The sequence below is a fragment of the Xyrauchen texanus genome, chromosome 19 (assembly GCF_025860055.1).
Source record: "Xyrauchen texanus isolate HMW12.3.18 chromosome 19, RBS_HiC_50CHRs, whole genome shotgun sequence".
NCBI classification, from domain to species: domain Eukaryota; kingdom Metazoa; phylum Chordata; class Actinopteri; order Cypriniformes; family Catostomidae; genus Xyrauchen; species Xyrauchen texanus.
Genome location: NC_068294.1, coordinates 10,359,531 through 10,386,672, shown reverse-complemented (window position 1 = coordinate 10,386,672; position 27,142 = coordinate 10,359,531). Strand labels below are relative to the sequence as shown.

Below are 27,142 nucleotides of genomic sequence, written 5' to 3'. Positions count from 1 at the left end.
ATATATGTATATATATATATATATATATATATACATATATATGTATATATATATATATATATATATATATATATATATATATTTTTTACATATGACCATTTCATCTCAGAAATGTCTTAATATCATTTTTTTCCCTTAGAGGCTATAAACGGGTCAGTGTACATACATTTTCCTTGGAATTAAAACACTAGAATTTCCCATATTTAGAGAACTAATATAATTCTATCCATTCACCTTGTGTTTTTGTACAAGATTAATGTGCCAGATTGAACACACAAATGATGACTGCTGGTAGGGAAGTGTGATTATGTAATTACAGGTGCAATTATCTTAAATAAAATAATTTTGAACATTTCCTTTTCAAGATATACATTTTGCATTAAGACACCAAATGATAGTTTAGCAACTTTATTGAGCAAACAAAATCAACAGCTAGTAGAGCTATTAGTTGATCGGTCATCCACCAAGAGCTTTCAATCACATATATTCAGTGCAACGTAGAACAGTGTTTAGGAGGATAGACGAACTAATAGCTCACCTTTCTAAAACATCAAAAGGAGGAGAGAATAGGAGTAACAAATTAAGTTGTCAGAATTCTAAAAGTGGACATGTATTCGCTTAACATCGTCTGCAGATATTCATTTTCAGCAGACCACAGACCAATTACTTTAATTCTTCCATTAACATGCAAAATCTTTATTTTTGTAACTGCTGATACAATGACGTGACTGATTTAGTAAGAACCAGTCAATTATAAGCAAGAATATATTTTACAGACCATAGTTCTCATTGCTATTGTAAAAGCATATAAAAAACATGAAGGCCAACCCAGCAACAGACTTTGAGGTAAGCTGGCACCTGCAGAGCCATTGGTTTTTATTTTCTTAAATAGCACCTCTAGCCAGTGGCGTGAGTTAAAAGCGGCCGATGGTTTCACCTTAGGAATAATTTTTTATAACAATAAAAAAAATGTCTGAGCTCATAGTTAAAACATGCTTCTTTGACATGAGCTTGTTTCTGAAAAAAAGTTGTGGATCTTTGAGTGTCTTTTTTACAGCATGTGAGTGAATATTGAAAGGGGGCAAAATAACCAAGCAGAACCGATATGGTCTGAACACATGGGAAATTGTCAATTCAGTTAGGGTAAAGGGACCAAAAAAAAAATATATATAAATGTATTTATTTTTTCAGCTATACTTCAGACTGGTCAGATTTTCCTCTGGTATCACATGGCATACTTTTGAGTCCATTCCCGAGCTATTCTGTTGTACCTGTGTGAGAGAAAGAAAGAGAGAAATTGAAGTGTGGCACTGGCGCAAATGCTATTGCAGATACATCATCACACGTGCTGTGAAAAAGGACTATCTGCCAACTTGTCTCAAGCCAACACAAACACACAGAGAGCAGAAACAGCTCAAGGTCAAACACAGTGGCATCCTCTTCAACACTCACAACAGTTCAAACATTCCCTCTGCTGTTTATTTTAATGTGAGTGTAAGCTATCTGAACAGTTTACTACATCAAACCTTTTGACTTCTCAAACCTTTACAGATTAGATCTAAATGTTGTATGAAAGGTTTTAAATTTTAAAAGACACTAATCAAGTTTCAAAACACAATATCACAGCTGGATTGCATCTGTAAGAATTGTGCTTCATTTTAAAATAGGAAACATTTGTCAGGTTGTCTTTTTGGGCCATGTAATCTGCTGGTTTGCTGCTGATTGGGTGCACTGGCCAGTCTTTATCAGCTTTTTCTACATCAACCAAAAACATGCTCCCCACTTTTCCATGATACCTAGCCCACCTTAACCTCTATAACATGGCATATTTCTCTGCCCATTCTCTGGCTAGTTATTATACCTGAGAGAAGACACTAAGCTAACTAACAATTCAAGACATACCATGTAAACCCAAACAATAATTGTCATTTTTGTGCAAACATATTTTTATTAGAACGGAGCACAACAGTGCCCGCCCACTTTTTCTGAGTCATAGGTTCGGAAGTATTTTTCCCATAGGGATTTCATTATAAAATCCTTCATAAAAGAGTTCTAAGAAATGAACCAGACCAACCAGATCTGAGGTGATTCACAACATTACAAACTTTAATTTGAAGCTAAAAATTATTTGAAGATCAATTTCAAAATGTCAGATCCCAGACCATGTACGTAACGTTATTCTTTCATGGGGCATGAACTACAAACCCATTTAGCATTGTGAATGACATTTGAAATTATTTTTATTGTTTTGATTATATGTATATAATCAATATATTTGAAGTTAAATGCAAAATATTCAGATGCAAATTCATGATAGGGCAAAAAAGGTGAGAATCACTTTTTTCATGTTTTCTGGGGATATTTTTTAAAAGAATAAGCTAAAAGCACCAATTCCATCGATTTACATGATTCAAGTTTAGCAAAATAAATGGCACAATTGTGCAGAATTAGATGCAAATACAACAGGTATTTTAGTGTGGCTTGCTTCTGTTTCACAAAATTGTTCAGTTTCATAAACTGATTAGTTCAGTGACCACTTCTGGAGATGCCACTAGGTAGCCATAAAATTAGCATCTTTGTGAGCCATTGAATCATTTTGTGTTGTTCGAGACCAAAATCTATCAAGGGACTTCATAGTGTTTAAAAGAATATTCCAGGTACAATACTAGTTAAGCTCAATTGACAGAATTTTATAATAATGAATGTTGAAAACAAAATTTCAACATCCTTCCTTTTCTTAAATTTTTTTTTTAGTTTACATTGAAGCACTTACAATGGAAGTGAATGGGCCAATTTTTGGAAGGTTTAAAAAGGCAGAAATGTGAAGCTTATAATTTTATAAAAGCGCTTGCATTAATTCTTCTGTTTTTGAATTATTTGAGCTGCAAAATAGTTTAATTTGTCATTTTTACAGTTGTTTTAGGGGTTCAAGGTTTGTTGACATTACATCTATAATTTTCTTTCAGTTGTGAACTGCTGAGCCTGACTTTTCATCCAAAAAGACAACAATAATAGTGAGTTTCAAAAGGTGAAGGTCATCACCTTCACCTTTATCAAAAATCTGCATGTCTACAAATCTAATAACTTATGGAATGTTTAAGAATTATAAGAACAAAGCAGATCTATCATTTTCCTACCTATTTAAACTGCTAAGCATGACTTTTATCAGAAAAGACAAGACTAATAGCCTAAAAATAATAATCATAAGTTTCAATTACATCATTTCATCATTGTAAAGTGCCTTTCACGTGAATTGCGCCAGGGCGTCAAGAACCACTTTTGCTCTCCACATGACAAACATTGCAGAAAGTGTCACGGAGGGGCAATTTTACATGCAAGAAAGCGGGAGTGCACAATAAACATTGAAAACATATATTTGGAAGACAGAAATAAAACTGGCAATTGCTTTGATTGCAGAATGTGAAATGTGGACTTGTTTATGTTAAGGTCTTAGCATTTTCTTTTTTAATGTAATTGCTCTAGTTCAATAACTGGAGCCTCAGAATACTTGGAGATGATGAAGTAATACTAAATTAAAAGAAATTAAGACATTCAATATCTCTTCATAAATTCAGACTGTTTTGAATGAACATTACATTTATATAGCACTTTTCTGACACTACACTCAAAGCGCTTGTAGTAGGGTCTACAGCAGAATAAAAGGTGGACACCGGGAAATGGGCTTCTCCTGGCACAGGAAAGATTTTCAATTGGCAACTTCAACGCTTACAGCTTCACAAAACTCATTAGCTTCACAGATACCATGGACTTCCTTGTGCCAGGCTCTCTCTCAATCTGCTGGTGGTGTCGCTGTTTATATGCCGCTCTCCCCATGCTCACAGGAATTAGAGACATGTGTTAGACATAATCTAGCTCAGGTGCAAGCGTCCTTACCGCTTTCTCTCTCCGGATGCTTGACCACGCCCCCGCTGCCACATATCCCCACTGTCCAACTCAGCCAAGGGAGACATCCGGCCTGTCTACCCCCCCCCCCATTTCTGGAAAGGAAGTCGGTGACAGCCATCTGAGCTCCCGGTCTGTGGACCATCTTGAACTTAAACAGCGGAGGAGTCAGATACCAACGGGCGATCCACGCATTGGTATATTCATGCAGTGGAGCCATTGGAGTGGGGCGTGATCGGAGCAGCGGGTGAAGGCCCACCCCCACAGGTAGTACCGGAGAACGAGGACCGCCCACTTGATGGCGAGACACTCCTTTTCTACGGTGCTGTACGTAGTCTCCCTCTGCGAGAGCTTGCGGCTAATGTACAGCACGGGCGCTCCTACCCCTCCACCACCTGCGAGAGTACGGCCCCCAGCCCCTCTGTCTGAAGCGTCCATCTGCAAGACAAAAGGGAGAGAGAAATCGGGTGAAAGTAAAAACAGCCCCAAATGCGGTCAGAGGGTTCGGTCTATGAGACGCTGAAACGTGGCAGCGGCACCAAACAAACCGAACGGAAGTGTCACAAATTGATATAATCCAAACGGTGTGGAGAAGGCTGTTTATTCACGGGAAATTGGTGTAAAGTTGATCTGCCAATAACCATTTGTCAAATCCAGTGTGGAATATAATAGAGCAATGCCCAACCGATCGAGCAATTCATCAATGCGAGGCATTGGGTATGCGTCAAATGTAGACACCGCATTTACTTTTCTATAATCCACACAGAACCGTACAGACCAGTCACTCTTAGGAACTACAAAAACTGGGCTGCACCAATCACTGTGGGATTTCTCCATTACCCCCATGTCGAGCATTGCCTCGAATTCTTCCTAGACAAATTTTCTTTTTGAGCTCAGGCAATCGGTAGGGATGACATGGGGTGGCTTGGTCTCGATGTGGTGCTGGTAGAGGTTTATACGACCAGGTAGAGGGGAAAACACATCTGCAAACTCCTGTTGCAACTTAGCAACCTCTGCAAGTTGATACGGTGAGAGGTTGTCTCGCAAATGACAAGAGTGATATGATTGTTTTTTGTATTCACATCCGGCCCGAGAGCCGCTCTCTCCAGAACTACCGTAGACAACGTCACAGGTACCGCCTCCCTCCATAATTTCAGGAGGTTGAGGTGATATATTTGACGTGCGCCCCCTCTATCATTTGCTTTACCTCATAATTGAGATCCCCCACTCGTCGTGTGACCTCAAAGGGTCCTTGCCACTTGGCGAGATATTTGGACAGGTGTTAGACATAATATAGCTCAGGTGCAGGAGCCCTTACCGCTTTCTCTCTCTCCGGACACTTGATCATGCCCACTTTGCCACATATCCCCACCATCCGACTCAGGCCAGGGAGACATCCTGTCTGTCTACCAATCCCCCCCATTTCTGGAAAGGAAGTCAGCGACAGCAATCTGCCATTCCCGGTCTGTGGACCATCTTGAACTTTAAATGGCAGAAGAGCCAGATACCAACAGGCGATTGGCTTTCTCTCCGGACGGATGCTTGACCACGCCCCCACTGCCACAGTGCTTTACACAGTGAAGAAGGGACTCTCCTCAAACACTTCAAGTGTGCAGCATCTAACTGGATGATGCGAAGGCAGCCATATTGTGCCAGTACGCTCACCACACACCAGCTATTGGTGGAGAGGAGAGAGTAGAGTTTATAGAGCCAATTAATTGATGGGGATTATTAGGAGGCCATGATTGAGAAGGGCCAATGGGGGAATTTGGCCAGGACACCAGGGTACACGTCACTCTTTAAGAGAAGTGCCATGGGATTTTTAATGACCACAGAGAGTCACGCACTCGGTTTAATGTCTCATCCAAAGGATGGTGCCTTTTTACAGTATACTATTCCCCGTCACTGTACTGGGGCACTGAGGCACACCGACCACCAGATGAGCACCCCCTGCTGGCCCCCTCATACCTCTTCCAGCAGCAACCATAGTTTTCCCCAGGAGGTCTCCAATCCAGGTACTGACCAGGCTCAACCCTGCTTAGCTTCAGTGGGCAAACGGTCTTGTAAGTCCCTAACATTGTAATTCATCGTTTGTGAAGCAAAAACATGTGTGAAAAACACTTTGGTGTAAAGTTGGAGCTGAGGTTGCATTGACGTGTCACTCCACAGACTTCAATGTATTTGGCATAAAATATATAAAACGCAAGTCATGTGAAAAGAATCAAGTGAGACATAATTTAAAAATAAATTTGTTTTTGCATTCATTTTGGTGGTTCGTAACAGCTCGCCTGGGCGAATTTTTAGGAAAAATTCTTACCGGCTGCTCAACACCTTACTGCCATTGGTCCACATCATCCGTATGTGTGACCTGGAGCTCCAACTACTTTCAAGCCGACAGCTAATTTTGTTTACATCGTTCAGTCAGTCAAGATCAGTCAACATGAACATACCAGCATGTAGCATTATTAGTGAGCTGGTGCAAATTTACCTACATCATTATGATTGATTGTGTAGAGACATTTATACAATTTATAGACATTTTCAAAGAAAATGTCATACTATTGTTTTGTTCAATTAGTCTACAAAAGGAAACAAATCTACTTAAATACTCTCAGGTGCCCATTCACTCATGTGCCATCTGCAGCGAAACCCATTCTCACATGATATTCCCATAGTAAGATATACCTCTCTTATCATCATTCTTTTGTCTTTATTCTGCACATTAACACTTTTATACACTCATTTTTGCAGGAGTATCAGTGTCATCATAAATAACAATAACAGTGTAACCGGTGCATATTATGGCCACGTCATGAATTCAAAATGTAAACAAGACAAATAAAAAATGTTCTACTCCATATGTTACTTAAATCATTATTGAGTGGTTAAAACAACTTCTTTTACTGACCTCATATGAATTCTACTCACAGAATGAGGCATAAAGTAATTGACAACACACATTTATGCCACATTAGTAAAAGAGCGTCCTCATATTTAAATGCTCCTGTAAACGCCTCCCACAGCGTTGTGGCAGATGTCTGAATTTTTCACAAACTGTACACAATTGCTCGGCTGTTTAGAACTTTTTTTACCCCTGAACGAAGAACAAAGAAGAACTTCTCTGGAAGTAGATCAGGCCTTTTTTATAAAAATCAATTCCCCAATTGAAAAAATGTATGGGATTTTTAATTCTGGAACCAGATTGTTGTGCTCAATTAGCTTTAAAGGGAAAAAAAAAAAAAAAAGTTATTTGAGTTATAAAGATTTAAACACAAAATATACTTACTTTTCATTGTCTGTTTTATAGATACGTGCTATCTCTGGCACTAATGGATCATCTGGGTTTGGATCACATAACAGTGAGCAGATGGATAATAGAACTGCATTGGAAAGAAGAGAAAGGACACAGGTTAGCACATGGTATAAATAACAAGACTGTATATAGTAAAAAAACTATAAAAGTATTTTTAAATTCCAAGAAGAAATGCTTACAAGTTAGGTCAATGTTTAGCTCACCTTTAGAGATAGTTAAAGCAGGGGACCACTGCGACCTTAGAATATCCAAACAGATGCTGCCGTTACTGTTAATATTCGGGTGATATATTCTTGTGGTGAATGCAACCTGTGAGAGAGAGGGCGAGACAGCAGTTCAGACCCCACACATTTCAAATCCACCTAATATTTTAGTGTAGAGCTAGAATATCAGAAGTTTTCTGTCATGATATCCGTCTATGTGCAAAACGGAGTTCAAATGCTAGCAAAGCAAATTGCAAAGACACAATATGGTCTTTAAACTGTGACAGTCACTACAGAAGAATAAACCTGTACGTTGCTATTAAATTATGAATGACTCTTGCCTTAGGTGGTTTGAAAGGGTAGTCTGTAGGAAAATGAATGGTCAAGAAAAACACACCCCCTTGATATGGACTGTCATTCTGTAAGGAAAAAGACAAATCCACAGAGATCAGATAATGTCGTTATATAACTTGAAATCAATGAAGTCTGTGTTCATGCAAATAAAAATGCAGTCAGCACATCCACTTACAGGTCCCATAATTGTCGCTTGCCAATGAAACACTACAAATAAAGAGCAAGAAACGTCTCATTATGGCGAACTTAGTGATGTGTTGAAACGATGGGTAATGAAAATGAAGAGTGAAATAACTCACAGTCATCTCCAACTGGCCCTGCTGAGCACTGTGCTGGGGGGTCTCTGCCCAGATCAGTCAGCTCCTAAACAAACAGAGATATAATGTATCAGTACCTGCCATTTAAGGATGGTTCAGATTCAGAGCAGTGGTTTCCCCTTTGCAATCCATTACATTTACTCATTTCATTTAAATGCTTTTGCAGAACCATAAAAACCACTAAAAATGTTCACCAGTTAATCAAATCGCTTAAGCCACACTTAATGCATGAATGTCACTGAATTGAATAACAACACATCAAACCAACTGCCATTTATTATACAGCTAGACAGCACAAGCATACTTTTCAAATGAAATATTTTACACAATCTGGTTGTTTAAGGAATGTTGCAATACAAGTTAAGCTCAATCAACAATATTTGTGGCATAATGTTGATTACCACAAAAATGTTTTTGGACTTTTCCCTTTTCTTTAAAAAATAAAACAAAACAAAAAAACTCAAAGTTAGAGTGAGGCACTTACAATGGAAATGAATAGGGCTAAAATGAACACGATCATGATTTGATGATGAGACCTAGATGGACAACACAAGTCAAGAACGGTCACAACTAGACAGTTCTTCAGTCTCGGAGACCCAAATTATGGATTCTGGAGAACAATGAGATCAGACACTCATGTGTCATAAGGATTAGAGGGAAATAGAGGATAGATTATCCTTAATTTTACTCCTGAACAGTCACTGACTCTCATTCTCACTGATGAAGAAACTGACAGCTTTCACAACTAAGAAAAAACACTTGCAGGAAATGACAAGCCTGTCTTTTCTTTAAGAAGAAAAAGTATTACAGCTAGATTGAGCAAAATGTTCTTTGGTTTCCTCACAGTCATGTGAAAGTCACACCAGCAAGTTCAGCAAACAATCCAAGGATCACGTCAAACTTTTTTCAAAAAGTGTTGCAATTTGCATCTCAGGATAAGTAATTACGGGTCAGGAGCTTCAGTTGATGTTCATATCAACCATCAGAAAGGGGGGAAAAAATTTATCTCAGTGATTTCAACTGTGGTTGTTGGTGCCAGATGGGCAGGTTTGAGTATTTCTGTAACAGCTGATCTCCTGGATAGTCTCTAGTGGTTCCCAACCTTGTTCCTGGAGGCCCCGAAACACTACACATTTTGGATATCTCCCTAATCAAACACACCTGATTCAACTAATTAGCTCGTTAGTGGAGACTCCACAACCTGAATTGGGTGTGTCAGATAAAGGAGATATACAAAATGTGCAATGTTGGGGGGCCTCCAGGAACAGGGTTGGGAACAACTCAGAATGGTGTCAAAAAAATAAACATGCAATTAGCAGCAGTTCTGTGGATGGAAACGCTTTGTTGATGAGAGGTCAAGTTACAGGTTCATAGAGAATAGCGTCTCAGAATGCACATCAAACTTGAGGCAGATGGGCTACAACATTAGAAGACCATGTCGAGAAATGTATTAGGACCATAGTGTTCCTATTAAAGTGCTCAGTGAGAGTATCAATAATGCAATTTAAAGACTACTAAATAAATGCGCAAACTTAAACTACACTGCTGAAACAATTATTTAATCAAAATTCACTGTTGAATTGGAAAACATTAAACAGAAAATGTTTATCATCCTTTCACAAGGCTGTTGGTAGATTTTGAACTGCCACATGGGAAAACTTCAGTTAATCGAGCAAGAGGGCACGGTTATGGCCATAGATGCCAATGATCTCAAAATGGATCATATCAGCTGATTAATTAACCACGATAACATTTTAGTTTATCACTACAAGATAAAAATATGCATCCTTTAGGAATAATTCATCCAAAAATGTATAATTTAAAATCACCCTCATTTAGTTTCACACCTGTATGACTTTCATTCTTACAAAACTAAAAATAGTAAAAGAATATCTTAGTCCATCTATTCAATACAATGGCAGTTGATCATGACTCCCTTCAAACTTAAAAAGCACCCAAGTTTTAGGAAAGTAGTCCATGCATCTCGTGCATCATATTTCACATTTTCTAAAATCATGTGATTGGTTTCAGTGGGAAACAACCCAATCTGAAAGTAATTTTTCAGTGAAAAATGTAAAGTCATCTCGACGTTTGTTACGCATTCATAAGAGCTAATGTGAGAAAAGCTTGTTGACAGTGGTTTGCTTCTCCACGCAAGAACTCATTTTTACTAATAGCAGTAAAACGCGTTTTTAGCACTTTTGCGTGAAATGTTTTTAGTTTCAGTTGTGAAACACTACATTGCACAAGCTGATGTGTCTTTTGAACATGAAATACGTTAGCTCGCATCCGCTCTTTTTGTCTTGCATTTAAATTGCCTCAGTTGTTAGCAGGTAAGCCGGTTTCACTGTTCAATGTGTTGATATATTATTATAAGAAAGAGGAACTGTGTGCAACGCTTCACCCCAATATCAGCAACCAAAGTGTTAACGTGTCCACTTGCACTGGTTAAGGTAATAACAATGGACACTTGCATAATAAATCCATCTGCTGATTTCTGCCACACCCTGACATTAAGACAATAACTATCGCTCTAGATCATGGAAAATAGAGGTACACTGTCACTAGGCCTATATAAACCACTTCTCAGAAAATAGCACAGGTTTCTGAGAATTCACGTATATGTAGTGCTGGCAACCCTCTGGCAGTGCATGTCTGTGTGTGTGAGCGTGAGCGAAGACAGGAAGTGGAGGTCAGAGGTTTCTTTGATGATGAGGGTGTCTATGGTTGAAACATCAAAACAAACACCAGGAAGATTGTTTAGCTGACAATGTTTGTGACATGTTGCTCCTCTTTGAACCTACAACATGTTAACAAGCGCATATATATTCATGTGAGATTTAAACAAACCAAAGACATGAGAAGTGATTATGGCTAAAAATGTAAAAAAGCTTGGAAAATCCTATCTGCCAACAACAAAGAAAAACTGTGTCCAGGTCCAAGTAGGAGAATTGGTGCTGTTTTGAAGGCAAAATTGTACACAACAAATATCGATTTAGCTCTTTTTCTGTTTATTGGACTTTGTATGACATTAATTTATTAATGAAAACTATTTATGTTATAATGTTTTTAGGAAATCCTCACTTGTAAAGTTTTTCAAAAGTGCCTAAAACGTTTGCCCAGTACTACCGTTTTTAAGGTTTGCACTAGTAAAACTTTCATTCTTGGTATAAGAAAAGCATAAAATGACGTACTCATGGAAATTCCCATTCTTTACATAAAAAATGGAATTTCAACTAGTAAAAATCCTAATGTTGTTATCTGTAACTGCATTTTTGTTTAAAATGCAATTACAGGGAGTCGCCCCTGTCATGTGACACCATGCGAGGTTTGGACGTGTGAACGGCGACATACATGACATAAACCAGTGAGATTCAATACACTCGGTTTCATAACCATTCTAGGAGGACAATATGTGAAAGAATTCAAAATCCTTTGGAGATGGTAAATGGTCTACACTTATATTGTGCTTTTTTAACCTAAGCGGTATTCAAAATGCTTTACACTGCATCTTTACAATGAGTCTCATTCACCCATTCACACACACCAATGACGACAGAGCTGCCATGCAAGGCGCTAACTTGGGGTTCAGTGTCTTGCCCAAGGACACTTTGGTACGTGGAGTCGTGTGGGCCAGGAATCGAAATGCCAACCCTGCGATTAGTGGCCACCCCGCTCTACCACCTGAGCCACGGCCACCCCTTAAGAGACATTAAAAGACACTTACGTGCTCAAGCTGGCACCCCTGAGTAGGCCCCAAGCCCGGGAGTCAATTTGGTTGGAGATATGAGGGAAATTCAGTAAGAAATGTTGAACATGTTGGCAATGCTGATGAAGGTCATTGCTGACTTGGAGGATCTTGCTATAATACCTCCATCGATCACTGCCATGGAGACGAAATTCAATGAGGTGGTTACAAGAGTGGGGGATGTCGAGAAACAGATCAATTATCTGGAGTCATCGTAGAGGGAATTATCTGCTAATCTGCTAGCGACCAAGTTGTATTTGGAGCATGACTGGGAGAAGTTGAAGGACATAGAGACCGAGTTGTATTCCGACGGGTGAACATCCACAAAGCCGCGGGTCCAGACGGCATTCCGGGCCGCGTCATCAGAGCGTGCGCGAGCCAACTGGCTGGTGTTTTTACAGACATTTTCAACCTGTCCCTCTCCCTGTCTGTAGTCCCCACATGCTTCAAAATGTCCACTATTGTCCACCAATGCCCACCTCTTTGGACCCATTGCAGTTTGCTACCGCAACAACCGCTCCACTGATGATGCCATTGCATCTACAATACACACTGCTCTCTCCCACCTGGAAAAAAGGAACACATATGTGAAAATGCTGTTTGTAGACTACAGCTCAGCATTCAACACCATAGTGCCCTCCACGCTTGATGTGAAACTCCGGGCTTAAACAGCTCGCTGTGCAGCTGGATCCTGGACTTCCTGTCAGGCAGATGTCAGGTGGTTAGAATGGGCAGCAACATCTCATCACTGACCCTCAACTCTGGAGCCCTGCGCACCTGTATTCCCTGTATACACATGACTGTGTGGTAACACATAGCTCCAATGCAATCATTAATTTGCTGACGATACGACGGTGGTAGGTCTGATCACTGACAATTATGAAACAGCCTACAGAGAGGATGTGCACACTCTGACACCCTGGTGTCAGGAGCACAACCTCTCCCTCAACATCAGTAAAACCAAAGACCTTGTAGTGGACTTCAGGAAGAAAGACAGAGAACACAGCCGCATCACCATTAATGGAGCACCGGTGGAGAGAGTCAGCAGCTTCAAGTTCCTCGGTGTCCACATTACTGAGGAACTTACATGGTCCGTCCACACTGAGGCCGTTGTGAAGAAGGCTCACCAGCGCCTCTTCTTCCTGAGACGGCTGAGGAAGTTTGGAATGAACCACCACATCCTCACATGGTTCTACACCAGTACTGTAGAGCGCATCCTGACTGGCTGCATCACCGCCTGGTACGCAATAGCACCGCCCACAACCGCAAAGCCCTGCAAAGTGTGGTGCAAACTGCCAGACACATCATCGGAGGTGAGCGTCCTTCCCTCCAGGACATATATAACAGGTGGTGTGTGAAAAAAGCTTGGAGGAACATCAGAGACTCCAGCCACCCAAGTCATGTGCTGCTCTCACTGCTACCATCAGGCAGGCGGTTTCGCAGCATCAGGACCCGTACCAGCCGACTATATGACATCTTCTTCCCCCAAGCAATCAGACTTTTGAACACTTGATCGCTCACGATCAATAATCAGCACTGCACTTTATTAATCTTATATCTCACACTGGACTGTCAAATATATTCGAGAATCTCCGACTGACTGCAGCTTCATACCTACATGCAGAGACTCAATCACACAATTTTTATGCGCATTTTCAAATTGCAGGGTGAGGGAGGGCACAAGGGGAGGGAAACAGAAATAATTCAAATGGGGGCTTCCTGTAACAGTGTAGTACCCCCCCAAAAAAACACTGTAAAATTTAAATGAGAGGGAAAAGGCCAACGCAGAGCGGCAGTGAGAGAGAGAGAGAGAGATGAAAAAAAAAACCTACTCGCCGGTTCTCCGATACACTGTCACATGGTCCTCGATCACTTCTCTACCCTCTCAGGCGGACGACAGCCACTTCTACCCGGGTGGACCGGAGTCAGACTCATGACCCCCGGCGGTCAGAACGCCCCCTCCGCGTTCTCGCCGACTTGTGGGGACACTCTTCCGCCCCTGGCAGTGGCCCTCCTGCTCCTGGCGGTCGAGGAGACCAGTCCCCAGCGGGGACACTCCTCCGCCCCGGCAGCCGTTCACCGCGTCTGGGCGGTCGGTCTACTCCCTCCCCCGGTGGATGGCAGCGGCGCTCCCCTGGGTGGACGACAGTGTCGATGGAAAGGAGGCGGCGAGAACCGGCTTGATAATATAAATAATAGTTTAATAAAAAACTAAAAAAAAAATCTGCAATTATCTGCAATTTATTTTACCACCCAACCCTAGTGTATTGTAATATATTTGTCATTCAAATCAGCATTCATGTGTAATATAGGCACATTTACGGTTCATGTTACATCCACCATGCCTCAGCATGTCTAAATTCCAAACTTTTAAAATTACTCATTTTTCAAAGGAGAAGCTTTTAATCAATTAGCTAACGGAAATTAAAACACACACACACACACACACATATATATATATTAGGGCTGTCTATTTAACGCATTAATTCAGTGAGATTAATTTGACTTAAAATAACAGGCTAAAAAAAAATGTACGCCATTAATGGCAATGTCCCTGGACCGTAATATGGAAGATTCCTGACAAATGCATGCTTGTAGTACCACCTGTTTACTCCAGAGGGTTAAGTGGAACTTCAGCTGCGTGGCAATGCGCAGTTTATACAGTGAAGAAAAACACCCTTGAGCAGCAGAACAACAAGGTGCGTACACACTGCCAGCGACTTTACGTTTATAAATTACATTCACGGATGTCATTCCATTGCTGTTGACAGCGAATATCTTTTCTTGCCACTAAAAACAAACATTTTGGAGGGAAAATACTAAATATAAATGGATTCAGTACATAAAATGCTTTATATCAAAGATGAATGAGAAACAAGGTGTGCTGTTTGCCATAGCGGCTGTTTATCTGCGGCGAAAATGCAAATGCAGGTCTGTCTGGGTCCATAAAATCCCCGCGATCTCAGATACACCTTTCCATCAGGGTTTCCGTTGTCCGGTAATTACCGGACATTGGCCGGTAAAAAAAATTAATGTCGGACAAAATTAAATCTCTCCGGTCAAATTGTCCGATTAAAATTGCCTAATAATCCCGTCCCCCGAACACAATCTGAATTTGAGAATAAGCCTAAAATGTATAAAGCAAAAATACACCGATCTCTTGCTATGTTATAAAGGAACAGGCTCTATCGTTTGAAAGTTATGAAACAACATCGCATGCTGCATTTCAAATAAAGCGCACGCCTAAAAGCGGCTGCAATATAGCCTAAACAACGAGCGATTGAGTGAGGCGTTTCAAATATGGCCAGGCCCAGGCAGACTAGCTTTAAAAGCTTTTTTCAGAGGCCAGGCGATGGTGAATCAGGAACATCTCATTATAGATAGATCAGTGCTTCTAATCCGCGCATTCGTGCAGTTTTTTTTCTCTATCATCAAAACTGAATAGCCTATTTTCGTCAGTGCATGGTTACAGTCTATATCAAGCAGGGACACGTTTGTGTGCATCTTATTTTGTGATTTCACCGGAATTAATAGAGAGGCTCCGCAACGGCGATAGACTGAAACGCGCGTCCTAGTGAAGATTGCGCAACTCGCGCAGCGCGTCGTCCATGCAACTGATAGCAGCGGACACGAGCGCTCAGCTTGATTTCAAAAACAACAGATTTTAGCGCTAGATCTCTTATTTAATAACGGACTAGGCCTAAATGAATGATCTGCTAGTTAACTGGAGATGTTTTATTTATTTGTATTAGGTACATCCGTGCCTCAATGTTTCAAAAAGTGAATGTGTGTGAAACCACAGTAAAAAACAATTGGCGTTGATCGACGCCAATCGGACGTTCATGTTTTTTTTTCGTCTATTTGAAAGTTAAGCTAATAACAATATGTTGCATTCTATACGGCCTGATTATGTCATTTTTTAAGTTACATAGACTGCCTCCAGTTTTCCTCAACTTGACTAATTAAGAGGCGATATATTTGACCGGCATATCATCAAAATGTCCGTAAAACGAAACCTCTGCCGGTCACTTTGACCGGCACCATTTTTTTTTCTAGCGGAAACTCTGCTTTCCATGCAGTATTTTTCTTAAAAATGGCCTTGTACGTGGGAAGAGACATATCAGAGCACTGGAAAATTTCTAACAGCAAGAATTAGCCTTTCAGGGGGAGTGGCAAGATGGCGGAGTGATAAGTCGAACTTTTTACAGGCTCTGATTTTTTTTTAGTAAAAGACCGTTTATTGATGGGTTAGGTTTGATGCAGCAGTATAGGAATCATACCTAATTTGTTTTCATTTTACTCAGGTGTGAACTTCTGTCTTCAAAACTTTTTGGGATTGTCTTTTTTCAGCAGGATACTCTCTGAAGCGTCATGGCGGAGAAGACGGTTGAACATAATTATGTGGCGACCGCTACACTTGCAGCAGGAGAGGAAAGTACAGATTCGATGGAGCTTGAAGTGTCCTCTGCTAAAGACATGCGACAGCAGACGATGCCACACACACCTCTCAAAAGCCCTGGGCCCAAAAGAGTAAAAGCGTGTCAGGAAAAAGAGGAGGTTTCCACTAGCGTTCTTTATGCTGCCATCCAAAGCCTTAGCCGTAAATTTGATGAAAATTCAGAATATATCCGCGCTTTTGAATTTCAACTTAAAGAAAACACTGATGCGATTGTGAAAATTACGGAGTCTCTGGATGCAAATACGTTGATGATGAAAGGTGTTAAGGAGGATGTGGAAAAGTTGATGACCCAAGTGACACATCTTCAGAAGGAAAATGACCTTTTGAAACAGAAAAGTGTGGAACATGAACGATACAAGCGTAGATGGTCCTTGCGGCTTAACCGTGCCTGAAAGAGAAGATGAGGATGCCAGAAGCGTTGTCATTGAGCTTCTGTCACAGATTGTCCCTCACTCTCCCGACCAGCTACAGAATACTGTGGATACAGTTGATCGTCTCGGTAAAAAAGTGAAGGGCGCAAGACCGCGGCAAATCATCATTCAATTTGGTATGAGAACTGTTCGTGATATGGTATGGAGGATGTCCAAAAATGCGCCGCTCTGTATGGAGAGAAAAATCCTCTTCAGAGAGGATTTCTGCAAGGATGACAGGGAGGCACATGCTCGACTATGGCCCAAAGTTGAAGAGGCAAGGAAGAAGAATTTGAAAGCATACCTACGCGACGGATATGCAGTGATAAATGGTCAGAGGGTGACGGATTAAACTGGCGAAAATGTTGACATGTGTCTGTTTTTTTTATTACAGTATTTTAAATTAAGGCACATACGTATCTTTAATCAAGATTCCATGATGATCTGAAACCAGGTACTTTATTTAGTTTCCTAAGCTTAAAGAAGTTTAAAGTGAAATTATTATCGGAATTGTTTTTTTTTTTTTTTTTTCCCCAGAGTAGGCTATAACTGTGAGTGAGCGTGCTTATCATAAGGTTATAACGGTCAAAATGTTATTATAATTGCCTGAGTATAAGAAACGATTTTTTGAAAGCTATTTGTTTTTTTTCCCTTTTCCTTTTCTCTAAATATATGTCTTTTTCTCTATTATCTTTAAACGTTCGAGGTATAAGGTGTAATGTTAAACGTAAGGCACTTTTTCTTTTTTGTAAGGAGCAAGTAAAAGTTAATTGTTTTTTTCTTCAAGAGACTCATTCAACTGATGTGGATGTTAGATTCTGGAAGTCACAGTGGGGTGGAGAGGCCTTATTCTCTCATGGCACTTCTCACTCAGCAGGAGTCGCCTTTTTGTTTAATCGATTGGACAGTAAAACTATCGCCTCTGCATGTGATAATGAGGGTCACTGGATTATGGTTGTTCTTGAATTTAACGAGTGTAATTATATTTTGATAAATGTTTATGGTTATACAAACAAGGTCACTAACAGGTTGTTTATACAAAATATGGGTACCATGATTGACGAGTGGAAGAACACATATCTTACAGACAAAATTATTATTGGAGGAGATTTTAACGCTGTTCCAGATGAATGGCAGGATAGACATCCCACCCCCTTCAACACATTCTCCTATAACCCCCTAATTTCTAATATATCTCAGTTTCTTGATTTGGTTGATATTTGGTGGTGAATAACCCACATAAAAACAATTCACATGGGGGTCTTCTTCGGGCGTATTCAGCGTTCTAGATTGGATTTTTGGTTGATAACCTCTAATCTCCTTCCTTTCTCGTATGACTGTGATATTTCTCCATCTATTTTAACTGATCATAGTGCCATATTACTTTCTGTTAGGAGAAATGGTAACTGACCTTCAGTTAGATCTCATTGGAAGTTTAATAGTAATCTGTTAAAGTGTAAATCTTTTTGTAATTCTGTTCTGTTATTGCTAAACAATGTTAAAAGTATGTCAGAGTTAACTCCAATTGGTAAATGGTAATGTATTAAATTTAGCATTAAAAGATTGGCAATAAAAGAAGGGAAACGTATTGCAAATTCTAGAAAATCAAGGCAGTTAATAATCTTATCGAGATTAAACTACTTTGATAATAAAGTAATTCTTAACGAGAGTGAGCAGAGAGAACTTCACCTTCTTCAATCTGAGCTGGATGATTTTTATACTGAAAAGGCTAAAGGGGCATTCATACAATCCAGAGCCAGATGGATTGAAGAGGGGGAAAAAAATTCTTCATATTTTTTCAACTTAGAAAAACGCAAACAAGCTTTAAAAACTATAAATAAACTCAGTATTAATAACTGTATAAGTGAAGAGCAAACACTGATTGATGATTATATATACTCCTTTTATGGTAATTTATATAAATCAAGACATACAGAGAGAGATTGTGATTTTTTCTTCTCCTCCTTAAAGGACAAAATACCTATTATAGATAGTGATTTTAAAAGCAATATGGAGGATGAGATTGATATTTCAGAATTAGATATTGCTATTTCACAAACGCCTAATGAAAAGTCCCCAGGTATTGATGGTATTACAGTAGAACTATATAAACATTTCTGGGCCGAAATAAGAGTCTTCGTTTTTGAAGCATTAAAAGAGTGTATAGTTAAATCTGAATTATCCCCATCAATGAAACATGGCTTAATTATCCTAATTCCAAAGCCGAATAAGGGCATATTATATTTAGACAATTGGAGACCAATAACTCTTTTATCAAACGACTTCAAATTGCTTTCTCATCTTTTTGCAAATAGGCTTAAAAAGGGTGTTGGTAAAATCATCAATGAAACTCAATCTGCTTTTATCAAAGGGAGAAGTATTCACAGTCATATTAGGTTAGTCCTTGATATGCTTGACTATAATTATTTAATTCCTCAGTCAAGTTTATTTTTATTTCTAGACTTTTTCAAGGCATTTGATACACTTGAACATCCTTTTCTGTTCAAGTCTCTTGAATTGTTTGGTTTTGGTCCAGTGTTTCGCAGAGTAATTTCCATGTTTTATAATGATATTTATAGTAGTGTATCCCTTAATCAAGGCCCATCACCCAGAATTCAAATCAAACGAGGAATTCGTCAAGGATGCCCTATTTCACCATTATTATTCAATTTAGCAGCAGAACTAATGTCTTTATTCATTAAAAATTTTTGAGAATAATATAGGGATTGATATTCTTGGTAGGACTTTTACCATAAGCCAATTTGCAGATGACACTGTTTTATTTCTTAAAAATATAGAGGTGGTTCCATTAGTTATTGACAGAATTTCTATATTTTCAAAAGCTTCAGGACTGACCCTAAACTTGAAAAAGTGTGAATTAATGGCAATCCATAATTGTGCTCTTTAGGAGATAGTGGGCATTCCCGTGAAAGAGGAGGTTAAATACCTAGGGGTCATGATTACCAAGAACTGTGTTAATAGAGAAAAAAATAATTTTAATCTTAAAATAGAGGGTATGCAAAAATCCTTAAATCATTGGTTGTCTAGAGACCTAACTATATTGGGCCGAATTCTTCTAACTAAAACCGAGGGAATATCCAAACTTATTTATTTATCCCATGCCCTGTATATTGCCCCAAAAATAATCAAATCAGTGAATTCCATCTTGTTTAAATTTATTTGGAAAAACAAAACACACCACTTACGTAAATTCCATTTGGTTAAAGAGTATCCTTTTTTAGAGTATCCTTTTTTATAAAAACAGTTTGAATCCCCAAATTTCTGACATGGTTAATATGATATTGTTGCTGGGTAAATATCATATTCATATATGTAAATGGAAAAAAAGCAAGCCCTCCTTTAATTTATTTTTATGTGATTTTGTGAAAACATTCCAGAGCTTCAAATATTAAAAAAAAAAAAAAAAGATTGAAGCTTTATGTTTTGCTATGTCAAAGTATTTGTTGTTTTAGTACATCCTTGTTTTGTGTTTTATATATGTATATATGTATGTTTATGTATGTATGTGTATATGCATATATGTATATGAATCTATATATATCATATTCGGTCTTGAATCTTGCTCTTTGTCCTTGTTCCTTTAAGTTTGTTCTGTGTCTTACGTTGTTGAATGCTCCCTGTTTTTGTGATGTATAATTTGTAATAATAATAAAAAAAAAAAATTAAAAAAAAAGAGCAAACCAGTCAACCAGCGTGTTACGACAGTAAGTCACCGTTTGCGGACACTATACACTTGAATGTGGTGAGCCGTAAACAGACGACTACCTATCGCAATATTGTCCGTGACTTCTTTTATAAAACAGCATTTTTATCATAGTAAACTCTACACATAGTTCACTCAAAAAGCATTTTATAGTGTAAAACAAGTTGAAGATTAGCGGACTGGTAATCAGTTCATTAAGCGTTGATCTGTTTCATTAAAACAAATGTAATAAAGTACGTCTTTTCAGTAAAAAAAAAAAAAAAGAATTAGCCTTTCATCCATCTTTCCGCTACTGTAGGAGCTGAGAGAGAGAGAGAGAGAGAGAGAAAAGGATCACGTGAGCTCTCACGTCTTCTCTCCTATTGGCTGTCGCTTCCGTTAGTCGCTCTTCATTTGAATAAATTTGAACTTGTCTCAACTTTGTCGCGTCACTAGACACGCCCACATCTAGTCGCCAACGGTCGCAAATCCGAACTAAGGGATCTCAAGATGTATTCTAAGTATTAAATTATATTTAACTTGATTTAACAGCATTTTTAAATATTTAAAAGATAACTATGTGTAATTATTTAATCATTATATATTTAATTATTGTTATATGAGGGGCTTTCTCATCAAATATTTGTATATGCGATTAATTAATCGGGACACCATGTAATTAATTCGATTAAAAAATGTTATTGACAGCCCTAATATATATGTGTGTGTTTTAATTTTTAATCCTTTAACCTGAAACCACTAGCTAACTGATTAAAAACTTCTCATTTGAAAAATGCATGGTGGATGTAACATGAAGATAGACAGACAGACAGATAGAGAGAGAGAGAGAGATCAGCCATAATGAGCTGTGAATTATTGAAATTCCACATTGGTGCATCCCTATCTTTTACGATATCTTTAATTACTCTTCAATTCAATGATATCTGAAACATATTTTCAGAAAAGAATGGGTGTTCTGCGAGTAATTGTCATTTTCAATTTCAAGAATTACAATTTTTACTTACTAGTTCAAACATAATTATGCTAATTATAAATGAGCATTTTCACAAGTAATTCCATTGCGGATACCAAGAATTTTGCATTTTATATGTAAAACTTAATTATAGACATCTACAATTCATATTTAGCACATGATTATATGTTGAAAGGGCTTGTGACACACACACACACACAACTAAAATGGCATAATTTACCTGCATGAGGGTGAAGAGTCTTAACTGAGAATTCAAGTTTAAGTTATAAATTATATAGTTATGTCAGCTTAATAATTACAATACAAATCTCTGAGGCAATTCTGAGATTCATTTAGCTCTATCTCTGATACTCTATATAACTAATAAGGAAATAAACCAGTCAAATTAAGGAGCTAACCAGTGTCACAAGTTCACACATGAGAACAACAAACTCGTGATGGCACAGATATGAGATCAAGATCATACTTAAAACATTAAAAAAACTTTTTAAATGTTAAAATACTTTCATCTATCCAAGCTTATTATGCAGAAAAGACTATAAGTAAGCCATGCATAGGTTCATTTTCTCGAAACTTTGTGGCACTATAAAATTCCTATTTCTTGAGCGACCTGTTTAGACCCGCCCCAACAACGTTACTCAACCAATGGCATGAGGTGGAGGCGGGACTATTTGAACAACAGCAGCTGTTTTGAAAACATTGCTTATTTGTGCAATTCCGTTTGGTGCTAGTGTCGCAGAAATGACAATTCAGCTTTAATTAGTTTGTAAACAATGTTTCAGCGAATTTATTTATTTTTGGCAGGGTAATGCCAGATCAACAAAAAAATCCAAGTTATTAGTGGTTCTGGAAGTGAGGTGAGATCATTTCTTTCTCCATTATCCTTAATTAAAGCAGCATGGATGATGTGGGTGGGGAAAGCCTTTACGATACTTAATGTACGACAACAATATAGGCCAGTGTGAACATCAGCACTAACAGAAGCAGCTATTTTTTCACCTGCATACTTCAAATGAGGGTGTGGGTAATATACCACCCCTACCATCACATGAGAGATATGTAGCTGGCATAGTCAACCATAAGCCTGTGTGCCCACCTGGCATAGGCTGCCCTGAAAATCTCAGCTCAACTTTCAGTTGCTGCCATACTTGACATTTTCATATTAAAGAACCCATGACCCTCAAAACTGCTCGACACTGATATAACAAGTCACAGAAGATTGGTACAAACTAAGTAGTATTAGGGCAATTCCAGCATTACTGATGTGACATTTGCAGTGGAAACATGACATTTTACTAATATATAAGTACTCCTTACTAGTTCATCAAACTATTTTTATGTATAATCATAGACCCCTGGAAACAGAGACCAGACATCAGAAAAATGTTAAGCCTGGACCAGTTTTTTTTTTCTAGTTGAGATCAGGAAATTAACTTGCTTGATGTATGTGATAAAAAGTTTTTTGGGAGACCAGCCACTTTGTAAAAACTCTGTGAATTGAAATGCACAATCCAGAAATAATTATAGCAACGGACTGTAGAGTGTTAGGCACACCTAAGAACATGTAATATCTTATTTTTAATATATATATATAATCCTCATGTAGCAAAGCTCAACAAGTATTGTGCAACATTAGGCTACTTCACATTGTTACAAGCCAGATATCTCTAACTAGAGTATCGAGTACTCATAGTAGCTTTCCAGGAAGAACTTCCATCAATGACGCAAGTTCTTTTATTGTGTTTACAAAAATTAAGATAAAGAAAAAAAAGATACATTGTGATCCATAAGAGATAATGTCAAAATTGTGTGCATAGGAATTACTCTTTAAGCAAAGACTGTTCCAGAAATGTCTGTAGCTGTGGAAATGATTCATAAATATTATTTATCCGAATCGACACAGTGAGTTACAGTATGAGAAGTCTTATTCACATTGGCTCTGCCTTAATATCTGACTCACAGAAGAATCACAAATAATCCTCCACATTCACCTTTTCATTTCTGATCCTGTATTTCCTTCTTTCTAAACCTGTAACCATTCTGAGGAAATTATATAGGCAATGTACAATGATTTTAGCTTGAAACTATGCATATTGCAAAGTGGTACCTGTCTTTATGAATATCATAAGTTGATGAAAACGATAGATAGATAGATAGATAGATAGATAGATAGATAGATAGATAGATAGATAGATAGATAGATAGATAGATAGATAGATAGATAGATAGATAGATAGATAGATAGATAGATAGATAGATAGATAGATAGATAGATAGATAGATAGATAGATAGATAGATAGACAGACAGACAGACAGACAGACAGACAGACAGACAGACAGATAGATAGATAGATAGATAGATAGATAGATAGATAGATTATCTATCTATCTATCTATCTATCTGTCTATTTATCTAGTATATATCTATCTAGTATCTATCTATTTGACAGACAGACACTAGATACATATACAGACAGACAGACAGACACTAGATATATATACAGACAGACAGACAGACACTAGATATATATACAGACAGACAGACACTAGATAGATACACAGACAGACAGACACTAGATAGATACAGGTGAAACTCGAAAAATTAGAATATCGTGCAAAAGTTCATTAATTTCAGTAATTCAACTTAAAGGGTGAAACTAATATATTATATAGACTCATTACAAGCAAAGTAAGATATTTCAAGCCTTTATTTGATATAATTTTGATGATTATGGCTTACAGCTTATGAAAACCCCAAATTCAGAATCTCAGAAAATTAGAATATTGTGAAAAGGTTCAGTATTGTAGGCTCAAAGTGTCACACTCTAATCAGCTAAACACCTGCAAAGGGTTCCTGAGCCTTTAAATGATCTCTCAGTCTGGTTCAGTTGAATTCACAATCATGGGGAAGACTGCTGACCTGACAGTTGTGCAGAAAACCATCATTGACACCCTCCACAAGGAGGGAAAGCCTCAAAAGGTAATTGCAAAAGAAGTTGGATGTTCTCAAAGTGCTGTATCAAAGCACATTAATAGAAAGTTAAGTGGAAGGGAAAAGTGTGGAAGAAAAAGGTGCACAAGCAGCAGGGATGACCGTAGCCTGGAGAGGATTGTCAGGAAAAGGCCATTCAAATGTGTGGGGGAGCTTCACAAGGAGTGGACTGAAGCTGGAGTTACTGCATCAAGAGCCACCACACACAGACGGGTCCTGGACATGGACTTCAAATGTCAAACGTCTTACCTGGGCTAAAGAAAAAAAGAACTGGTCTGTTGCCCAGTGGTCCAAAATCCTCTTTTCTGATGAGAGCAAATTTTGCATCTCATTTGGAAACCAAGGTCCCAGAGTCTGGAGGAAGAATGGAGAGGCACACAATCCAAGATGCTTGAAGTCCAGTGTGAAGTTTCCACAGTCTGTGTTGGTTTGGGGAGCCATGTCATCGGCTGGTGTTGGCCCACTGTGCTTTAATAAGTCCAGAGTCAACGCAGCCGTCTACCGGGACATTTTAGAGCACTTCATGCTTCCTTCAGCAGACAAGCTTTATGGAGATGCTGACTTCATTTTCCAGCAGGACTTGGCACCTGCCCACACTGCCAAAAGTACCAAAACCTGGTTCAATGACCATGGTATTACTGTGCTTGATTGGCCAGCAAACTCGCCTGACCTGAACCCCATAGAGAATCTATGGGGCATTGCTAAGAGAAAGATGAGAGACATGAGACCAAACAATGCAGAAGAGCTGAAGGCCGCTATTGAAGCATCTTGGTCTTCCATAATACCTCAGCAGTGCCACAGGCTGATAGCATCCATGCCACGCCGCATTGAGACAGTAATTAATGCAAAAGGGGCCCAAACCAAGTACTGAGTACATATGCATGATTATACTTTTCAGAGGGCCGACATTTTATTGATTTCATGTAATATTCTAATTTTCTGAGATTCTGAATTTGGGGTTTTCATAAGCTGTAAGCCATAATCATCAAAATTATATCAAATAAAGGCTTGAAATATCTTACTTTGCTTGTAATGAGTCTATATAATATAGGCCTACTGAAATTAATGAACTTTTGCACGATATTCTAATTTTTCGAGTTTCACCTGTATATATACAGACAGACAGACACTAGATAGATATATACAGACAGACAGACACTAGATAGAAATATACAGACAGACAGACACTAGATAGATAGACAGACACACACTAGATAGATAGATAGATAGATAGATAGATAGATAGATAGATAGATAGATAGATATACAGACAGACACTAGATAGATATATACAGACAGACAGACAGACAGACAGACACTAGATAGATAGATATATACAGACAGACAGACACTAGATAGATATATACAGACAGACAGACAGACAGACAGACACTAGATAGATAGATATATACAGACAGACAGACACTAGATAGATAGATAGATAGATAGATATATACAGACAGACAGACACTAGATAGATACAGACAGACAGACAGACTAGATAGATAGATAGATAGATAGACAGACAGATAGATAGATAGATAGATAGATAGATAGATAGATAGATATTGACAGAGGCCTGTTTAAAGAAAAAAAAACAAAACAATTAGCAACATTACAATAAAAATATATTGTTAAAATAATAGTAAAAATAAAAAAACAACCTAGCTTCTTAACCAAGCCTGATATCTTCATAGCTGTTGCTAACGTTAACTCAGCTAGATTCAAGCGAAACTCCCAAAGGATTTGGACCTCCATTTCAGAGTATTGACATGAAATGAAATATTTTACCTTGTGAATTCGTTTTAATGCCATTCTGTGAGTGTAAAAGGCTCTGGAGGCCGAAAAAGAGGAGATTTAGCAGGCTAGCTGCGGTTAGCTGTGTTCTCGCTAGCCAGACTCTACAGATCCAACAGAAACCCGAAGACACCGAACCGGAAACGGACAAAATGAGCCGTTAAAATGGACTAACGGCTTCCCTGGAACCCGACCGATTATATATCCTGACGTAAGTGATAGTTATTGGGTATGAACGGGCAGGCCTGTGTTTCAACACTGCACACTTGTATAGGTATGTATCCTCCTCTCTCTCTCTCTCTCTCTCTCTCTCTCTCTCTCTCTCTCTCTCTCTCTCTCTCTCTTTATACAAAATGTCCCTTTTCTTACTCTGTCTGTCCTCCTGACGGCTACACACAACATCAGTTTACTGAAATGTTGTGTGTAAAATTCTGGGACGCATTGACTTACAGAGGAAAAGAGGTTACGAAACAGTCCTACATAGTATGTGTATTCATACAGTCTTTTTAGAGGCTATTTCTCAAAATCTTCTCAAGGCAAATACATTTTCAGATTGTAAAAGGAAACCAAAAATGTAATAAATAGATAAAAGAAAACATAAAGTAATACAAATGGAGACAGTCAACTCGATAATAAAGAACGGCAATATTGAAGAACTGCCTTGGGAACAAAAAAGTTTCCTACTCTCTTTCTCTTCTTATGAGTTCTGAAATAGTGACAAGAGGGCCTCTTTGCAAAATGCCCCATAGTGGAGTATTGATGGTATCAGTTTTGCTGAAAACTTGCCTCTCAAAAATGTCTGTCTCACCCTGATAATTCAGCTGGCCTCTAAAACCAGCATCTCTAATCTGGTCATTCTTCAATTGGAGTGGCAAACAAGAGGCAGAATTGGAAAAATGCTTCTTATTTATTTAATAATATACATTATTGTTGTATACTGTATTTAAA

At 38.5% G+C, this 27,142-nt stretch overlaps 1 protein-coding gene across 2 annotated transcripts; it reads right to left on the bottom strand.

Annotated features, from left to right (window-relative positions):
• Positions 1-401: 401 nt before the first annotated feature.
• Positions 402-26,570, bottom strand: LOC127659918 (ubiquitin-conjugating enzyme E2 D2-like). 2 transcript variants are annotated; one of them, XM_052149908.1, is made up of 8 exons: positions 26,189-26,570; positions 8,073-8,136; positions 7,949-7,980; positions 7,761-7,838; positions 7,420-7,525; positions 7,190-7,283; positions 3,895-4,341; positions 402-1,271 (listed from the first exon to the last, which is right to left on the bottom strand). In XM_052149908.1, the coding sequence occupies exons 1-7, from the start codon at positions 26,210-26,212 to the stop codon at positions 4,284-4,286; spliced, it is 456 nt and encodes a 151-aa protein (XP_052005868.1). In that variant the 5' UTR covers positions 26,213-26,570; the 3' UTR covers positions 402-1,271; positions 3,895-4,283. The 2 variants fall into 2 exon arrangements, with proteins under 2 accessions (XP_052005868.1, XP_052005870.1); XM_052149910.1 differs by lacking the exon at positions 3,895-4,341 and having other exon boundaries at positions 26,189-26,568.
• Between the last annotated feature and the right edge of the window lie 572 nt (positions 26,571-27,142).

Excerpts from the sequence above, each read along its gene's own strand:
- LOC127659918 (XM_052149908.1), bottom strand. The coding sequence starts at position 26,212 with ATGGCATTAAAACGAATTCACAAG. Across the intron at positions 8,137-26,188 it reads CATTAAAACGAATTCACAAG|GAGCTGACTGATCTGGGCAG; the intron begins GTAAAATATTTC and ends CTGTTTGTTTAG. Across the intron at positions 7,526-7,760 it reads ACCCTTTCAAACCACCTAAG|GTTGCATTCACCACAAGAAT; the intron begins GCAAGAGTCATT and ends TCTCTCTCACAG.